Raw genomic sequence first — 19,786 nt, forward strand, 5'->3', positions numbered from 1 at the left:
CGTGTTTGTATGAAATTCAGGTCCTTTCGGACCTTTGAGACCAATTTTTTAGCAACTTGGCTCAAGCTCAAAATAATGTTCAAGTCCTCTGCCAGCTCTCTGAAACTTTTTTTCTTCATTTTATTGACGTTTTCATCAGTTTTCGATGTCGAGGGCCTACCATTACGTTCGACATCCTCGATGGACTCACGATTTCTTCTGAGGGGTTTATGTCACTCTTAATTGGCTGTTTTCTTTAGAGTAACATTACCGAAACAGTCTCCCAACACTTCTAAGATTTTCGCACCATTTACAAATGTCGAGCAACGGCGATAAAATTTTGTAGGAATGTTAATTACATATGTGACAACCTAGAAAAAACAACAGAACGTAAATCAGTTGACTCAGGGCATTACCTTTCTGAAGGGAAGGAAAAAAGCACTGTAGGCGAAAATTTGTTATAAAAATATATAGACTATAAATTAGTTTGGGGGAAAAAAAATCCAGTATTTTTGCGCAAAAGTTTAAAACTGTTCCATTTTTCATCTTTAGCTCCTGGGCGATGTTCCAACTACTGACATGCTGCCGGTCAACTTCGTTTATTTCTGTGATTTTTATCGACATTATCGACTTTTTCTTTAACATGAAAATTGCCTGAATGGAATTGACGAAATCAAAATTGCACGGAATTAGCTATAACAGTATCGCCACCATTCACAATTTCAGTGGCCTGGTTTGCATTTTCACCTTTATCAAAGAAAAACTGTAAAATATACCGAATTTTCTAATTTTTGGCTTCCATTGTTAACACCCTGTAACTCCCAACTGAATGGAGCAAACAAAAAACAGCAAAAGAACTTTTTAGTATGAAATGTCACCGTGGCAAGGAGCATAAATTTTAAATTGTTTGATCGATACTTCACGAGATATCGATCACTACAGCCACCTACCGAGAAAATAATGTCTTTAAAATACATTCGTTCATAATATTTACATTCGAAAATTAATTAAAAGTTTTCACTATACAAATATTAAACAAGTATTTAAATTCAAATTTTAATATACATATATAGCGCCCCCCAAATCTGGCGCTCAATATTGAACACACAATTATTTTATTTATTTTTTTTAATTTTATGTTCTTATTGAGTATTGCTAATATTGCTACCGAGTGCAAATATAAACAATATATTAATAAAATAACAAATAAGACAATCTACAACTAAAATAAACTTAATTAAAAAAATTACGATTATATAAAGAAATCAAATGATGCAACAAAGAAAATAATTCATTTTTAGCTATTGTAAAATCTAACGATGGAATTCGATCTCATTGAATTCACGCAGAGCCGAATAATAAGTACATTGGACTCAACATTTGTTTTGAAAGTCTTGAGATAAAAATTGTAAGAGCTTCGTAAACTTCGGAATAAGAAAGTTAATAAGTTGTAACAGCAATGCACACTCAATGGTGACATTAAATTAAACATTGAATTAAATTAAACACAAAATAAAGCGATAGAAACGACCTTCTGCACTCGTTCCCATGGCAGCCGGTTCTACGTTACCGGAATGACTCGCGTTTTTCCCGACCAAGGGCTGCCGCCCCAGTAAACTAGCCCTGTCTAGTGAACAGTCGATCATCCCACCCCTTACGTCACAGAAGCAACTCCTCGCAGCAATTTTGCTCCAAATACCTTTCCTCAGGGCTGGTATTGAATCCAACCTTGAGTCAGAAGTATTCTATTGCTGCCATAAACGGCACTACCCGAACTCCACCTTGGTTAGGTGCAACAAGTGCAACGGGTCTTAAGACTTAAGATGTCACCACCTGTTCAGGTATTAATAAACAGAGAGAGTGGTCCACACGGTATGTGGTCACGTGCCGCCAGCAGGCGTCTGTTGCCTTAACGGCTACTACCCATAGTTGACTTTATGAGCCGACACAGTATCCCAATAGCTGCGGTCCAAGAAACCAAGCTGCACGCTAGGTTCTCCCTCGTCACAAGGGAGGGCTGTAACGTGCACAGACCCGATCGCGAGCGAGAATGATGGTGGTCTACCACACAGTGCAGTATCGTCTTATTAATGAAAGTATAGATCGCAGGGACAGCACCTTAGAATGTCAAAGTATAGCTGTCCGGTCAGTCGATGCCGAGCTCGAAATTTATAATATCTACATACCTCCTGTCACCTGCTGCCCGGCAGGATATCACCCTGACATAGGTGCGCTCATCAGGGGTGAAAACCGATTGGTAGTAGGTAATTTGAATGCGCATCATGATCTTTGGCATTCAAGCCTACCAAATGATCATAGCGAACATAGGATGCGATGCTACCAGTATCATTGTAACGAGTAATGGTGCGATAAACACAAACTTTATTTATTTTAAGGTGTTCGAGCTTACGAACAATCGCTGCATATGGTTTTACAGCCAAATATAATGCAATCACACTATTACAATCACACGGCATTCCCATGGCAGCCGGTTCTACGTTACCGGAATGACTCGGGTTTTTCCCGACCAAGGGCTGCCGCCCCAGTACACTAGCCCTGTCTAGTGTATCGTATATCACCCCACCCCTTACGTCACAGGAGCAAACTCTCGCAGCAATCCTGCTCCAAATGCTTCTCCTCAGGGCTGGAGTCGAATCCAACCCTGGACCAGAAGTATTCTACTGCTGCGTCTGCCATAAACGGCTTCACCCGAACTCCAGCTCGGTTAGGTGCAATAAATGCAACGGGTGGAGCCACCTTAAGACCTGTTCAGGCCTTAAGTCGCACAGGGAGTGGTCCACACGGTATTTGGCCACATGTTGCTCCCGCCAGCAGGCGTCTCATGCCTCCACGGCTACTACACCCCCTGATAGGCCGCCACTACCAACCGCCACCACAACCCACACCTCCACGGTGAGGAGCCGATCGGAGCAACACAACTCCCCTTCAACCCCTCCCAGACCTTCCTGCTCCAACCCCAGTGCGGGGACAAACCAGCAGCTCCTGCTCCCCCGTACAGTCTGTTCCGTGTGTCAGACCGTAATACCTCGGAATCTGGTATCAGTCCAATATCATTCCTGCAATGGCTGGTGCCAGTTTAACTGCAACGGACTTACGAGTAAGGTCGACGAGATAGTTGACTTTATGAGCCGGCACAGTATCAATATAGCTGCGGTCCAAGAAACAAAGTTGCACGCTAGGTCATCTCTGATCACCAGGGATGGCTATAACGTGCACAGACACGATCGCGAGCGAGACAACGGTGGTGGCCTAGCGTTTATAGTCCACCACACAGTGCAGTATCGTCTCATCGATGAAGGAATCGACCGCAGGGACAGCACCTTAGAATGTCAAGGCATAGCTGTCCGGTCAGGCGATTCCGAGCTCGAAATATTTAACGTATATATACCCCCTGTCACCTCCTGCCCGGTAGGATATCACCCTGATATAGGTGCGCTCATCAGAGGTGAAAACAGATTGGTTGTAGGTGACTTTAATGCGCATCACGATCTTTGGTATTCAAGCCTGCCAAATGATCGTAGGGGACAGCAATTGGCAGAGCAGATAGACGACTCGACATTCAGTACTGTGAACGACGACGTCCCCACCAAAGCTAATTGGACACCTTCGCCCCTCTTCCCATCCCCACTGATGTGCGCGTAGGCGAACGCGCATTCCGCAAGGTGCTCACAGCTGCTGCGGCTCGCTTCATTCCTGCTGGAAGCTATAAGGACATCCGTCCTCATTTCCCAGCCGAAGCAGACAGCTTAGCAAACGAGCGTGACCACCTACGCTTCACGGAATTCACCGAGGACACCTTCGCCGCTCTTCCCATCCCCACTGATGTGCGCGTGGGCGAACGCGCATTCCGCAAGGTGATCACAACTGCTGCGGCTCGCTTCATTCCAGCCGAGGCAGCCCGTTTAGCAAATGAGCGTGACCACCTACGCCAGGCCGGTCCCGGGGATCCCCGCATAAGGGATCTCAATTTGGAGATCCGGCAACTGGTAAATCAACACAAGCGGACTAAATGGGTTGAGCACTTGAAGACCTGTAACCTCACCTCCGGGGTGAGTAAGCTCTGGTCCACCGTTAGGTCCCTGTCGAACCCGACGAAGCACAACGACAAGGTGGCTATCACCTTCAACGGTTGTACTTCGTCGGACCCGAAGAGATGCGCGAGCTATTTTAGCCGGCTGTTCATACTGCATCCTCCGGCCGACAGAACCAAACGTCCTGTTACCAGAAGGCTGCACAAACTGACGAACGACAGTGCGCCACTTACTTTCTCCGGTGATGAGGTTCAGGGGGCCATCAACAAGTCGAAATCATCGAAAGCCATTGGCACTGACAGATTAAACGCGCTGGGACCCCTGGGAGTAGGATTCCTCACAAGGGTCGTCAATTTTTCCCTGGCCAATCTCATCATCCCTGACAAGTGGAAAGCAGGGAGAGTGGTCCCACTACTGAAACCTGGGAAACCCGCCAACCAAGGGGAGTCTTATCGGCCGATAACTCTCCTTTCCCCAGTAGTGAAGACACTTGAAGCCCTCCTACTCCCACTCTACACGACACACCTGGCCCCAGCCCCACATCAGCACGGATTCCGACGAGTGCACAGCACCACCACTGCACTCACCGCCATAAACGCCCAGATAAATCGCGGGCTTAACCAAAACCGCCCCTGCGAGAGGACTGTCCTAGTAGCGTTGGACCTAAAGAAGGCTTTCGATGCAGTCAGCCATTCCACGCTACTAGATGATATTTATCAGTCGACACTCCCGCCAGTGCTGAAGAGGTGGGCCGCATACTACCTGAGCGGTCGGCACTCGTCAGTGATTTTTCGAGATCAAATATCAAAGCAGAGGAAGGTTAAGCAAGGCGTACCGCAGGGTGGTGTCCTTTCACCCTTGCTTTTTAACTTCTACATCTCGAAGCTCCCCCAACCACCAGCGGGAGTTTCCCTGATCTCATACGCTGATGATTGCACGATAATGGCGTCGGGCAATGACGTCGATGGCCTGTGTTCCAAAGTGAACAACTACCTCACCGACTTTTCTCGCTTTTTCACTGCGTGAAATCTCCAACTTTCCCCCACCAAGTCCTTGGCGACGCTTTTCACTACCTGGACAAAGGAGGTCAAGCTGTCGCTTAAGGTAAAAGTCGACGACACACCAATTCCGACTGTAAATAACCCCAAAATTTTGGGTGTAACCTTTGACAGCTTGCTCTCCTTCTCTGCGCATACAACCGCAATTGCCACAAAAGTCCAAAATCGCAACAAGGTCCTCAAATCGCTGGCCGGCAGCACTTGGGGCAAAGAGAAAGAACTGTTGCTATCGACATTTAAGGCAATTGGCCGGCCGGTTCTAAACTATGCTGCGCCTGTCTGGTCGCCTGGAACTAGTGAGTCGCAGTGGACAAAGCTGTCAAAATACCGCCATTCGGGCAGCGACCGGGTGCCTCCTGATGTCACAGTAGCGGAGCACAACAAACTGCTCAGCAAGCAGTTCCTGCTGGGGTGTTACCGCAGGTTTCACCCATGCAGACACCTGCTTGAGCCTGAACCGCCTCCCAGGCACGTCAGGAGACGCCTCCTAGACTACGCTGACGAACTCCAGGACAAAACCGACCGAAACCTACTGGACCGGACAGTATTTAGACAGTCAATAAACGACATTCACCGGGAGACCGTTACCACCTGTGAATGCCGTAATCGGAGTCCAACCACCACCTATCGCAGGTGAAGAGCTCCAGCTTCCCCGTGAGACTCGTGTAACATTGGCACAAATACGTTCTAGATATGTATCCAGAACGTGATTGTGCCAGTGTTACGCGGGTCTCACGGGGAAGCTGGAGCTCTTCATCTGCTATGAATGGTGGTTGGACTCCGATTACGGCATTCACTGGATCATCCCACCCATCCCATCCGAACGGCAGTGTTTTGGCAGGTCTGAAGCTTCGTCCACTGCGAATCACTGGTTCCAGGCGACCAGACAGGCGCAGCATAGTTTAGAACCGGTCGGCCTATTGCTTTGAAAGTCCACAGCAACATTTTCTTGTCTTTGCCCCAAGTGCTGCCGGCAAGCTACTTGAAGCCTTCTTGAGGCTTTGATCTTTAGTGGCAGTAGCGGTTGTGTGCGCTGAGAAGGAGAGCAAAATGTTGAAGGTAACTCTCAAGATTTTGGTGTTGTTAACAGTCGGAGTTGGTGTGTCGTCCACTTTTAAATTAAGTTGCTGTTTGACCTCCTTTGTCCAGGTGGTGAAGAGAGTCGCAGTGGACTTCGTTGGGTGAAAATTGTATGTTCCTCGGAATGTATGCCTAAAGGTATGGTGTTGTTAACAGTCGGAATTGGTGTGTCGTCGACTTTTATCTTAAGTTGCAGGTTAACCTCCTTTGTCCAGGTGGTGAAAAGGGTCGCTGCGGATCGGGAAAAACCCGAGTCATTCCGGTAATGTAGAACTGCCTTCCATGGCCTTCCATAACCAATCGGTGTCCTCTGCTGCCTCGCGAGATCCACGTAACTTTAACCCAGTTACGTTCTGGCTATTGTAATAGGTTAAACTCCTACTTATTGACCCGACATACCCATTATTCACTCAACAGAAAAAGTATGTTATGAGTATATATGACAAAAAAAATTTATTGTAAAAAAAATTAAAACAGCTTAAACTTCTATAAGAAATGTTTAGTCAGCAATTTTTCTACAATTACTATACATTTTTTCCTAAGTACATCAAGGACAAAAAATTGGGTGTTAGTATAATAACTTGTGCGATAACTTCTTCGCGTGAAGGCCAATATTGAATTAATATGACGTTTTTAAGCATTTCGTTGGAGGTTATGCTGTGCTGACGGATCCTGCAGTAAATCCAACAAAAGTTCAATGGGATTGAGGTCTGGAAATTGGGGCGATGTGCGCAATTGGTGATTTATGTTATACAGCAACCAGAGCTTAACATTATATGCCGAATGCTTGAAACCAGAAATCACCACCAAGCTCCAACTGTTGATCGATTTACATCATGCTAGTCCTTAAAATATTTAAATAAGAAAATTGATCCATTGTTGACTCTATAAAATTAAGTTTGTCAACTCCTTGCGCTGTCATACACACCCAGGCCATCACACCTCGCCCACCATGCTTCACAGTTGGTACAAGGTTTTCTTTTTCAAGCGCAGTATTGCTCTTACGCCACACTAGTTTTCTTCCTTTAATGCGAAATATTCGGAATTTGAAATGTTTTTACATATTTGCGAAGCCGTAATTCAAGGATTATTTTTCACTGATTGCAATATGGTTCGTTTTTCACGTGCGGTCAGCTTGGTAGGTCGACCAGAACGTGGCTTTGACACAATTGAACCAATTGTATTGTATGTTTGCACGACATACTGCACAGAAGAGTGACTTCTTCCTATGATTTGCCCGATTTCGCGGAAAGATTTGCATTCATTTCTAAGTTTCAGAATCATTCTAAAACTGTAACTTAAACTTTAAAATTACTCCAAAGTAATTTAGTCACATCAAAATCAATTACAAACTAAAATAAAAACGTTATTGGGTATGAATATTCCACTCATACTGCGGGGAATCCCTGTTTTCTGCTTCGTTGAAGTGAAGGTTTTTGTTTTGTAAAATTAAATTTTTAAAGATGTGCTTAAGAAAAAATGTATAGAAATTGTAGAAAAATTACTGACGCAACATTTCTCAGAAAAGTTCCAAATGTTTTAGTGTTTTTGTAATGAATTTCTTAATATGTGCTTTCATTTCTTTGTGTACGGATTCTTGTTCTGGCAAGTGAATATCCAGCATGTGAAGGCACACCGCACGATACTAACCACCTTTCAACTGCCCCATCAAATCTACTCACTCACCTAATATAGCATCCCTCTCCCTTTGGACCCAACCTGTCGAAACAGCACGTTTTCTGGTCCCACCGTTACATTAGTTCGAAGAAAACGATCGATGAATACACCGCATTTACAGTGATTAGTGAACTTCTACTACAACAAAAACAACAACTGGTGAATATAATCTTGTAACGTGGATTGGCTAACTGTATCGAAAGGCTTTGAGAAGTTCAGCATTACAAGGATAGTCCTCTTGCAGAGGCAGTTATGGTTAAGCACAGGATTTATCTGAGTGCTTATGACGTTAACTGCTGTGGTGGTACTGTCCACTTTACGAAAACCAGGTTTATGTTTAAGTGGGGGATGATGTTTCCTGGTATCTACAGAACTGAGATCTTCCGATTCATGTCGCCAAGCTATGCTATCAATCACAGCTACTAATTGTTACTTCCGACGTGTTGCTCCAGCTACCCATTAACTTGGTGGGAGTGTTTATTATGATGAATGTCGAATCGTCTATCTTCTTTGCCAAAGGTGATCCTCTACGATCATTTGAGTGCCAACGATCGGATTTCGCATTGAAGCTACCAACTGCCAAACAATTTTTGCCCTTGATAAGCACACTAATCTCAGGCTGATATCCTGCTGAGCAGCAGGTGATGAGGGGAATATAGAATTAAGTATTTGTAGCTCAACATTATCTGACCAACATGGTTTAAAGAAATCGACCGATGTTAAAGATATTAGAAGGGGGAAAGAGGCTGCTCTGGTGAGCTCTGAGGAGCCATGGAGGTTCTGATTGTGGTTCTCGACGTAGACACCGGCGCATTATGCGAATTAGAAGCCGTAAAAGCTAGGGACGCCTGTGAGTCCTAAGGCCTGAGCAGGTCTTAAGATCGCACCACCCGTTGCACTGATTACATCTAACCAAAGTGGAGTTTGGGTGAAGCCATCTTTTCAAGCGCAACAGAAATAATCTTTGGGTCCACTGTTAGACTCTGTACCAGCCCTAAGACGTAGTGCCAGGAGTACCCTTGCTACATAGGGCTGCTTTAGTGACGATAGGCGAGGGCTGAAGTAGACATGACTATTTCACTGTTGCGGTACCTTTTGGCCGGGATAGTCCTGGTACGTTGAAGCGGTAGCAGTGGGAATGAACACCAAGGTGTCTGCTAAGGTGCTCTAGGAAACAAACAAGGTCGAAGCAAATATGTTCCGAAGTGAATCTCAGCAGAAGAGGCGTTCAGGTCTGGTTTGTATGTGTCTCTAAGCAAGACGGTTTGGTGCGAGTTCTGCTCAGGGTGATTGACCATGAGGGTAACTTTGAGTGTATGGTGCCATCGTCCAACCATGTCGTCAGATTGAGGGTGGCAGAGTGTTGTTCTAATGCGTTTGATTCCCAGTAGTGGAGAGTAAAAGAGCTGATTCGAATTGTATCCCTTGGTCAGAGATGTGCGTGAGCATGTGGCAAATTTAACAGATGCATTGCGAATAAAACGCTGATACCGTGGTAAGTGGAATAAATGAATGACTGTCTGACAGTAGTGTGGATCTTTAATTTTGGACAGGTGAATGTGTTCGAACTGTTATCCGGTATTCTATGATGAGCAGGGTATGCATATTGGCTGCTTCCGGAACGGACTTGTAATAGTTTTTTTTATTACGCTGACGAAGCGACCAGGAGCACTGATCAAGTATCCGATCTTAGATAACACTGTGGAACAAATTCAGGTGAGCAAAAATTAGGTCCATTCTGAGAGTGGCGGGTGAAAATAGAGGCGAAATTAGAAGACCCGTATCGCGCCGTTTTTTATGTTAGTTCGAATTTTTTTTTAATCGGCTTTCGAAGTTCGAAATCGGAGCCGATTTTCGGTATATTGTTTCATAAGTACCACAAAAATTTTCGAAACCAATTTTTTCAAAAATTGTAATTGTTGCACAGGTCTCTAGGAATAATTTGGCTTTACAGATTGAAAAAATATCAATTAGTCGACGAGTTATAGCCAAAAAACCATATAAACAATTTTGCTCCGATTTCGAACTTCGAAGGCCGATTAAAAAAAAATTCGAACTAACATAAAAAAACGGCGCGATACGGGTCTTCTAATTTTGCCTCTATTTTCACCCGCCACTCTCAGAATGGACCTAATTTTTGCTAACTTGAATTTGTTGCACAGTGTAACCGCAACAAGAAAAATAGCTTCTTTTCATAGTTTACTTTGTTTATTTTTACTAAAAATTCATTTTCCGAACATGAAACTGAATGTAAAAAAGTCAAATAACACTGTGCAACAAATTCAGGTGAGCAAAAATTAGGTCCATTCTGAGAGTGGCGGGTGAAAATAGAGGCGAAATTAGAAGACCCGTATCGCGCCGTTTTTTTATGTTAGTTCGAATTTTTTTTTAATCGGCTTTCGAAGTTCGAAATCGGAGCCGATTTTCGGTATATTGTTTCATAACTACCACAAAAATTTTCGAAATCAATTTTTTCAAAAATTGTAATTTTTGCACAGGTCTCTAGGAATAATTTGGCTTTTACAGATTGAAAAAATATCAATTAGTCGACGAGTTATAGCCAAAAAACCATATAAACAATTTTGCTCCGATTTCGAACTTCGAAGGCCGATTAAAAAAAAATTCGAACTAATATAACATAAAAAAACGGCGCGATACGGGTCTTTTAATTTCGCCTCTATTTTCACCCGCCACTCTCAGAATGGACCTAATTTTTGCTCACCTGAATTTGTTCCACAGTGTAATCGGCAGCCTATGCTCATTTGGTAGGTAAGCCCGAACAGAATCAGGCTATAAATTCGACAGGCGGATGTCTTTGCTGTAAGGTACCCGATACCGAAAGTATTGTATTAGTATCACATTTGTTATTAGCCTTGATTTCAAAGTCTAACATAAATAAATATGAAAACATGATGTTTCTAATTAAATAACTGACACATTGTATTGTAACTTGATATGCCACTTGTTTCAAAGTTATGACATTTTATTTTTAATTGAATAACGATTTAACATTTTACCAAAAAGAATTATTAAATGCTTGGTTTTACATAACTTAATATATAAATGTTTTATCAAATAATACACAATTGTCCAGATTTTCCGAAAAACAAAATTAAAAAAAGTAGCACTGATTTTGTAGTTCGAAGATAGTGGTAATATTCCGCCTCCAATTTCTATTTCCAGATTTCTATGTTTTGTGGTATCTAAAAAGTAGCAAAATTGGCCAAACCCTTTGCGAATTTGTGCGGCATCGGGAAGTCGTACCACCGAATAATACACCAGAGGAAGGCACCATCAACAAAGATGGTGCTGTCTGTCCTGTTGCGCAGTCGCAAAGGTAAATGCTCCAGTATAAACTTGACAATAAATTCATGTGAATCTCTACTTGGTATTGATTTTTGTGGCGGCGAATTGCACCTGTATCGCAATTTGATTCTGCATACGCCTAAAAAGTGCTAACAGAATTAAAAAGTACAGGACTATTAATTTTATAACTGGTAAATTCAAAATTTATATAGAGGCAAAATCTTGCCGTCAAAGATGCATTTTTATGTTATATAATATATATATCAGGTAGATTGGTGTTTCCATAAAGCAGTTCAGAAACATGGTTTACGAATATCAGTTATAAATAAAATATTTTCTGTTAAAGTTGTCTAAAAAGTTTAGTAACACATTCAAATAAAGTTAAGAAACATTTTAACTTCAAATCAAATAATTTGGCCGATGATCTTATGCTGGATGTTTGAAGATTTTATTATATGAGCGAAGAGTTTCATTATCAACACATAGGCATTTTGGGAAAGGAAAGAAGTAAACCATTCTTCTGCTTTTTTCTGAGGTTCCGCAATGTATTATTCATGACCGAGTAGGTGTGATTCCATTCGATTTACGACTAGCGCGTGTTTTCTTTATTAAACAAGCCATCGAGATGAAAATGCGCCTCGTTCGAAAAGAGGATTTTTTGAGCAGCCGTCACTGCTCAAAGCCCACACAGCGAAGCGATATCGTAGTGGACATCCATTCGCCTTCAATTTCTGAGTTAAATGAAATAAGCTACTAAAGCTAGCGTTGAGTTTCTAAAATCTATGCTGAGTTGATGTTCTTAGATTCATTCTTCAAAAATTTCTGAATATAAGGCACGGTTCGTTCGTATTTTGGACTAACATTTTTTTTCGAAACTCGCTTTGTTTGGCGATGAAGCATCCGCTTCCGAAGTATTGGGTTGGCAACTAACTATATAATTGCGGATTGTTTTAGAAAATCAAAGGCAATTTTTTCACGGAACTAAATAACTTTATTCTGTAATGTATTGCCCATTTTGATCAATGACCTTTTGCCATCTTTCAGGCAGCATCATAATCCCACGTTCATAAAACTTCTGGTTTTTTATTAGCAAAAAACTGAATCAGGTACGATTTGACATCATAATCATTATTGAAATTTTTACCTTTCAAGGAGTTTTGTAAAGATCGAAACAAAAAGTAATCAGATGGTGAAGGGTCAGGACTATATTGTGGATGTGGCAAAACATTCCAGCCAAGCTCCAATAATTTTTGCCGAGTGGCCAAAGATGTGTGTGGCTTGCTTGTCATGATGGAGTACAATACTTTTTCGATTTGTCAATTCGGGCCGCTTCTCTTGAGCTGCATTGTTTAATTTCGTTAGTTTTTCAATGTAGACATCAGAATTGATCGTTCGTTTGGGTGGTAAGAGTTCAAAGTAGACAATTCCTTTGTAATTCCACCAACCTGATAACAAAACCTTCTTTTGATGAATATCAGCTTTTGATGTTGTTTGAGTTGGTTCACCTGGCCTGCTCCATGATCTTTCCGCTTGGTATTGTTGTAAACAACCCATTTTTCAACGCCAGTTATCAGTCGTTTTAAAAATGGATCATTTTCATTAGGTTTCTTTAGCAAATCGCTGCTGTTAATGCGTTGCGTTAAATGCGTTTCTTTCAGCTCGTGTGGAACCCATCTTTCTTTAGCAAATCACAGCTGTTAATGCGTTGCGTTAAGTGCGTTTCTTTCAGTTCGTGAGGAACCCATGTATTGAGTTTTTGAACATAGCCAAGTTGTTTTAAGTGATTTTCAATGCATGCATGTGAGACATGAAGCTTCTCTGCAATCTGTCGATCCGAATCGATTATTGCTTTGATTAGGGCGTCATCAACTTCAACTGCACTACCAGAGCGTTTTTCATCTTTGAGTGAAAAATCACAAGAACAAAATTTGGCAAACCAATTTTGCCACTGCCTTTGTTTTAAGGCTTCGTTAGTAGTTTTATCAAATGCGACATATTCGAGTTTAAAGACATCTATATTAGTTTGTTACCGAACTTTTTAGACAACGCAATGTATGGAATCATATATCAGTAGAGCAATTATTACTTAACTTATCTTGTTTCTTTTTATGCTGACATTCTCCTTGCTTGTTCCACTGTGCTTTGAACTTGCTTCCAAATTTGGCACACATTTGTTTTGAAGGGCAACCATTTCGATAAACAAACATGTTTTATATGCTTATCGTTCATTGGGCTTGTAAAATTAAGTGGAATCATAAAAAATATCAACTCGACACGTTTACAAAATCGAGATAATCATTGTGTGCGTTATGCTACGACGGCTATATCTAGATCATCAAAAACCGCAGTACCATCAACAAGAAAACTTGCGAGCTGACAGGTGTGCAATGCCCTAATAATTCTTATTACCAAGTATAGAAAGATAACAAATATTTTACGAAACAATTTTATTTAACTTATATATATTTAATAATACGTCTTAGTAGAGTGACAAATTAAGTTTACTGCTTAATCAGCTAAATTTTAAAAAGCAACTAATAATCATTAAGCAACTTTTTACCTTATTTCGCATGAATCGGTGTATATTTGTATATAGACATCCTATATTATAAAAATCAAATGCTTCTCTGAAAGTGTGTTCGCTGTACACTTTAAAACTACTAAACCGATTGAGCCCAACTCTATAGCCCCTTGAACCTATTCTAACGGTTGAGGACGCAACATATTTGGAAAATTGTATATATGATACATACTCGAAGAAACATAAACAAACACTAAATACTTCATGATATGCCATGTTGTTTTTTGTTTTTGCTGCACTTGTAGTTAATGGCCCAGGTAGTTACAAGTATTTTGTTCTTATTGTTCATTACATCGCACCAATAAAAAAAACTTTTGCAATAATGCCGGGTTACCGTACGAATGAAAATAGTAATATATATAGATAAGTACAATGTGTTTATTATAACATAATTAGCATAACGGCAAAACAACAAAAAATGGCTGAAATGTTTTTTATTAATGTAAGGAAAGTGTACATATCGCGCAGAAAAAGAAAATTGGTTATAGTTAAAACACTCCAGTAGCAGGCCGAAATAGCTCACACTATGGAAAGGCCAATAGTGAAGTAAATTGACGAAAAGCCCAAGTGTAGCCGCAGATTTCTAAGGCCGCCAAGCTGTGAAAGGAGGTCACGAAACAGTCCGAAGAGTTCTCAAAACTCAAATTTTCATCAAGAAGTACTAGAAAAAAGTAATTACTATCGCAAGGCAACGTTGACAATTGACTTTCTTTTGATCTAACTTACATTTCGCAGCCAGTGGAATATTGGGGTGGGTTTTTTTTTTGTGATGAGACAAAAATCATGATATGTAATAACGATGGACCTAACTGAGTTTAGAGAAAGCCGCTAGCAGTATTAAAAATTAAGAAACTTATTCCCAGAGAGAAATTTGGGAAGCTAGGTGCAATTGTATTATATAAGGTTGTATTTGTAGCAAAGGGATGACAAAATAAATCCTATTAGACATTTTTCGTGACAATTTGAAACGAAGTACGCAAAAATTAGTGCTCGCTGATCGAGAAAATCCAAACAAATTATTATTGAAATTATATCAAGAATGTCGGTCGAATGTCGTTTGTTGTCTCTACATTGTCTGGTCCAGTAATTGTCGGTCTGTGCTGTCGTGGATCTCGTCCGGGTAATTAAGGAGGTGCCACCTGACGTGCCTTGGAGGCGGCTCTGGCTCAAGCAGATGGCTGCATGGGTAAGACCTGCGGTAACACCGTAACTGGAACTTCTTGCTGAGCAGTTTATTATGCTTCTTTGCAGGGAGCATATGGGCCTCGTCGTGTAGATGTTGGAGTGGTTACATCAACCGGCCGGCCTATTGCCTTAAATGTCGATTGCCTTTTTGCCCTAAGTGCAGCCAGCAAGCGATTTGAGGACCTTCTTGAGGTTTTGATCTTTAGTGGCAGTAGCGGTTGTGTGCGCTGAGAAGGAGAGCAAACTGTCGAAGGTAACTCTCAAGATTTTGGTGTTGTTAACAGTCGGAATTGGTGTGTCGTCCACTTTTAACTTAAGTTGCAGTTTGACCTCCTTTGTCCAGGTGGTGAAGAGAGTCGCAGTGGACTTCGTTGGGTGAAAATTGTATGTTCCTCGCAGTGAAGAAGCGAGAAAGGCATGCGAGGTAGTCGTTTACCTTGGTGCACATACCATCAATGTCATTTCCCGACGCCATTATCATGCAGTCGTCGGCGTAGGAGACCAGGGAGACTACCTCTGGTGGCTGGGCGAGTTTCGAGGTATGGAAGTTAAAAAGCAAGGGTGCAAGGACACCACCCTGCTGAACTCCTTGCTTTATTTTCCTCTGTTTTGAGATTTGGACTCGAAATAGCATCGAGAAATAACGACCACTCAGGTGGTTCCCGGTCCACTTATTCAGCCCTGGCGGGAGTGTCGACTGTAAAATATCATCTAGTAGCGTTCCGTGGCTGACAGTGTCAAAAGCCGTTTTTAGGTCCAACACTACTAGGCAGGTCTATAGCAGGGGCGATTTTGGTTGAGTCCGCGATTTATCTTAGTGTTAGTAACGGTGAGTGCTGTGGTGGTACTGTGCATTCTTCGGAAGCCACGCTGGTGTGACGCTGGGGTCAGATGTTTCGTAAAGAGTTGGTGTAGTAGGGCTTCAAGAGTCTTCACTACTGGGGAAAGGAGAGTTATCGGCCGATGAGAATCCCCCTGGTTGGCGGGTTTTCCAGGTTTCCGTAGTGGGACCACTCTCCCTAATTTTCGCTTATCAGGAATAATGAGAGTGACCATAGACATATTGAAAACCCTTGTGAAGTATTCTACTCCCAATGGACCCAGCTTTTTCAACATCAGCATGTTGAGTCCGTCAGGACCAATGGTTTTAGATGGTTTCAAATGGTTGATGGCCCCCTGAACCTCATCGCTGGAGAAAGGAAGTAGGGCACTGTTGTACGTCAGTTTGTGCAGCCCTCTGGTTGCACTACGTTTGGATTTGTCGGCCGGAGCATGCAGAGTGGTTCGCCGGCTAAAATAGCTCGCGCATCTTTTCCGATCCGACGAAGTACGACGTTGAAGGTGATATCCACCTTGTCGTTGGGCTTCGACGGGTTCGACAGGGGCTTACGGTGGACCAGAGCTGTCTCACACCAGAGGTGAAGTTGCAGGACTTCAAGCCCTCCTACTCCCTCTCTACACGAAACACCTGGCCCCAGCCCAACATCAGCGCGGATTCCGACGAGTGCACAGCACCACCACTGCACTCACCGCCATAAACGCCCAGATAAATCGATGCAGTCAGCCATTCCACGCTACTAGATGATAATTATCAGTCGACACTCCCGCCAGTGCTGAAGAGGTGGTCCGCGAACTACCTGAGCGGTCGGCACTCGTCAGTGATTTTTCGAGATCAAATATCAAAGCAGAGGAAGGTTAAGCAAGGTGAACCGCAGGGTGGTGTCCTTTCTCCCTTGCTGTTCAACTTCTACATCTCGAAACTCCCCCAACCACCAGCGGGAGTTCCCCTGATCTCATACTTTCCCCCACCAAGTCCACGGCGACCCTTTTCACCACCTGGACAAAGGAGCTGTCCCTTAAGGTAAAAGTCGACGACACACCAATTTCGACGGTAAATAACCCCAAAATTTTGGGTGTAACTTTTGACAGCTTGCTCTCCTTCTCTGCGCATACAACCGCGATTGCCACTAAAGTCCAAAATCGCAACAAGGTCCTCAAATCGCTGGCCGGCAGCACTTGGGGCAAAGACAAAGAACTGTTGCTTTCGACATTTAAGGCAATTGGCCGGCCGGTTCTAACCTATGCTGCGCCTGTCTGGTCGCCTGGAACTAGTGAGTCGCAGTGGACAAAGCTGTCAAAATACCGCCATTCGGACAGCGACCGGATGCCTCCTGATGTCTCCCATCCATCATCTACACAACGAGGCACAAATGCTCCCAGTAGCGGAGAACAACAAACTGCTCAGGGTTTCACCCATGCAGACACCTGCTTGAGCCTGAACCGCCTCCCAGGCACGTCAGGAGACACCTCTTAGGCTACGCTGACGAAATCCAGGACAAAACTGACCGCAACCTACTGGACCGGACAGTATTTAGATAGTAATAAACGACATTCACCTGGAGACCGTTACCACCATCATGAACTCCCGTCCTGTGAATGCCGTAATCGGAGTCCAACCACCACCTATTGCAGATGAAGAGCTCCAGCTTCCCCGTGAGACTCGTGTAACACTGGCACAATTGCTCCTGTGACGATCAATTGCTCCTGTGACGATAGATTGGGGGTAGGATACGATACACTAGGCAGGGCTAGTTTACTGGGGCGGCAAACCTTTGTAGGGAAAACCCCGAGTCATTCCGGTAACGTAGAACTGGGTGCCATATTAGGTCTTTTATTTTGTTGAATAATAAAATAAGTTGGTTTTGTTGTAAAAATAAATCTCAAGTCTTTTAATATGTGTGACAAAAAGTCGAGGATTTTCAAAAATTGTATGTAGAGTTACGAGATCTGAAATTGAATTGTTTTTACTATCCGAGTCACATTTGGAAAGTTTATATAATATAATAATATATTGATTGCGGATAATGTTTTACTTTACATAATTCACTCACGTACATAAAACGGCACACAGAGCGAGGAAACAAAGTACTAGGTTGTTTAATAAGTTCTTCAGTTCGATAAGAGAGGGCGTTGCTACCAACCAAAATTTTTGTTGTTATGTTGGTACACTCTTCATATGAACGTATGATACGTTTCATTTCAATCTGTCAATTCATTCTTGGTTTCCAGGCCATTTACAGAGTAAGGAAACAAAGTACTAGGTTGTTTAATAAGTTTCTCGGCTCGATAAGAGAGGGCGTTGCTACTAGCCAAAATTTTTGTTGTTATGTTGGTGCACTCTTCATATGAACATATGTGAACTTTCATTTCAATCTATCAATTCATTCTTTGTTTACAAGGCATTTAGTATCGATGTCTCACAGTGTTTTCTGCAGCGGAAAAAATGAATTATCGTGCAATGATTGAATTTTTATTTTTTGGATTGTTTAAAGCAAAGAAATTTTATGAACGAATGTTGAAAATGTATAAAGACTTTTCGGCATCAATTAGTACAGTAGAAAGAGGGGTTACTGAATTTAAACGTGTGGTACAAGCCTTTAACACGATCACGTCAAGGATGTCCAACAGCAACAACATTCGTAGAAATAATACAAGATATCGTATTAGAAAATCTTTGAGTGGCTTAAAGAGATTTTATAGAATCCCTAGGCATCTCATTGGACAGTGTAAGCAATATAGTATTGATTGTCAGTGTCATTGGGCAGTGTAAGCAATTTAGTATTGATTTTCAGTGTATGTATTGACTATTCATATAGCTGTGTGCACAAAGGGTGTGGCATTCGCTAACAGTGGAACAGAAATACATTCGAATGCGACTTTCTGAGCAACATTTAGAGCGTTTTCGAAAGGATAAAGTGAATTTAGTGTGTCGTTTCATCAATATGGTTGAGTCTATCACCATGATCCTAAATAAAAAAAAGGCCAAAACAAGTGTCCTGAAATCGGCCAAGAAGCTGTTAGCATCAATTTTTTGAGGATGCGAAAAAAGTTTTGTTTGTGGATTACTTGCTAACTGGTACAATAATATATTTTGAATATATTGTAACCTCTTAGACCAGCTGAAGAAAAAATTTCGTGAAAAAAATACAGTTTGCAAAAGAAAAAACTCTTTATCATCAGGACAATGCATATGTGACACGAGCCTTTTGACAATGGCTGAAATCCTTGAATTAAAGTTGTTGGAGCATCAACCGTGTTCATCAGATTTCCTAGCGTCCTAGGTCCCTAGCGACTTCCATCTGTTTCCAGACCAAAAAAAATTCAAGAATGGAATTCATAAATTTGAATCTTATTGGAACACGTATATTGATGTTTAGGGAGATTATACTGAATAATAATGTATATTTCAAACCTTAAAATTGTGTTTTTCTTATCTTACCGCAAAATTTATTGAACAACCTATTATTATATAGATTCTTCACAATCGAATGGCAGTATCCACCGCGGCTGTATCGTTGTTGTATCACCTTGATAAACTCTGATTGTCAAACCATACATTCGTATGAGATGCTGCTGGATTCGGAACAGAGAGTCGGTGGTATTATTACACGAAGAAGTGCTTAATTACCACATAATTACATTTCTTCTTTTTCACATTGAGATACCTTGTTTCAGGTAAATTTTTTTATTTTCGAAAAAGAAATAATTTTATTTTATATGTTTATAATGTAGCTGAAGGGTATTTGAATTAAGTATTTTCTAAGTTTTTATAATGATAAACCAATTGGCATCACCTAACCAACGAAAGAAAGGCAATAGAAGTAGGATGAAAAGGAATATGACACTTCGTTAAATGTACCGTTATAAAGAAGAAGAAGGGATAACTGAGAATAGATTCTTTTTTTTTTTTTTTGATGCGCGTTGTTTGTTCAATTGTCAAGTTTTTTAAAATATTAAAAAACAAAAATTTACAAATTTAATAATAAAATCAATCGAAGAGACTAAAAAAAATTACATCAGGTGTGGGG

At 41.8% G+C, this 19,786-nt stretch overlaps 1 protein-coding gene across 3 annotated transcripts in view; it reads left to right on the top strand.

The window, feature by feature from the left end:
- Positions 1-19,786, top strand: part of LOC129249823 (uncharacterized) — a 379,233-nt gene that overhangs the window by 25,675 nt on the left and 333,772 nt on the right. For 2 of the 3 annotated variants that reach the window (XM_054889489.1, XM_054889488.1), the window contains exons 2-3: positions 11,030-11,183; positions 19,232-19,433. In XM_054889489.1, the coding sequence (XP_054745464.1) occupies positions 19,321-19,433 (113 nt within the window). In that variant the 5' untranslated portion in view covers positions 11,030-11,183; positions 19,232-19,320. Of the gene's footprint in view, positions 1-11,029; positions 11,184-13,334; positions 13,533-19,231; positions 19,434-19,786 lie in introns of all 3 variants that reach the window. The other variant, XM_054889490.1, reaches the window with a different exon arrangement.

Source organism: Anastrepha obliqua, chromosome 6, assembly GCF_027943255.1.
Source record: "Anastrepha obliqua isolate idAnaObli1 chromosome 6, idAnaObli1_1.0, whole genome shotgun sequence".
In the NCBI taxonomy this organism is placed as follows: Eukaryota; Metazoa; Arthropoda; class Insecta; order Diptera; family Tephritidae; genus Anastrepha; species Anastrepha obliqua.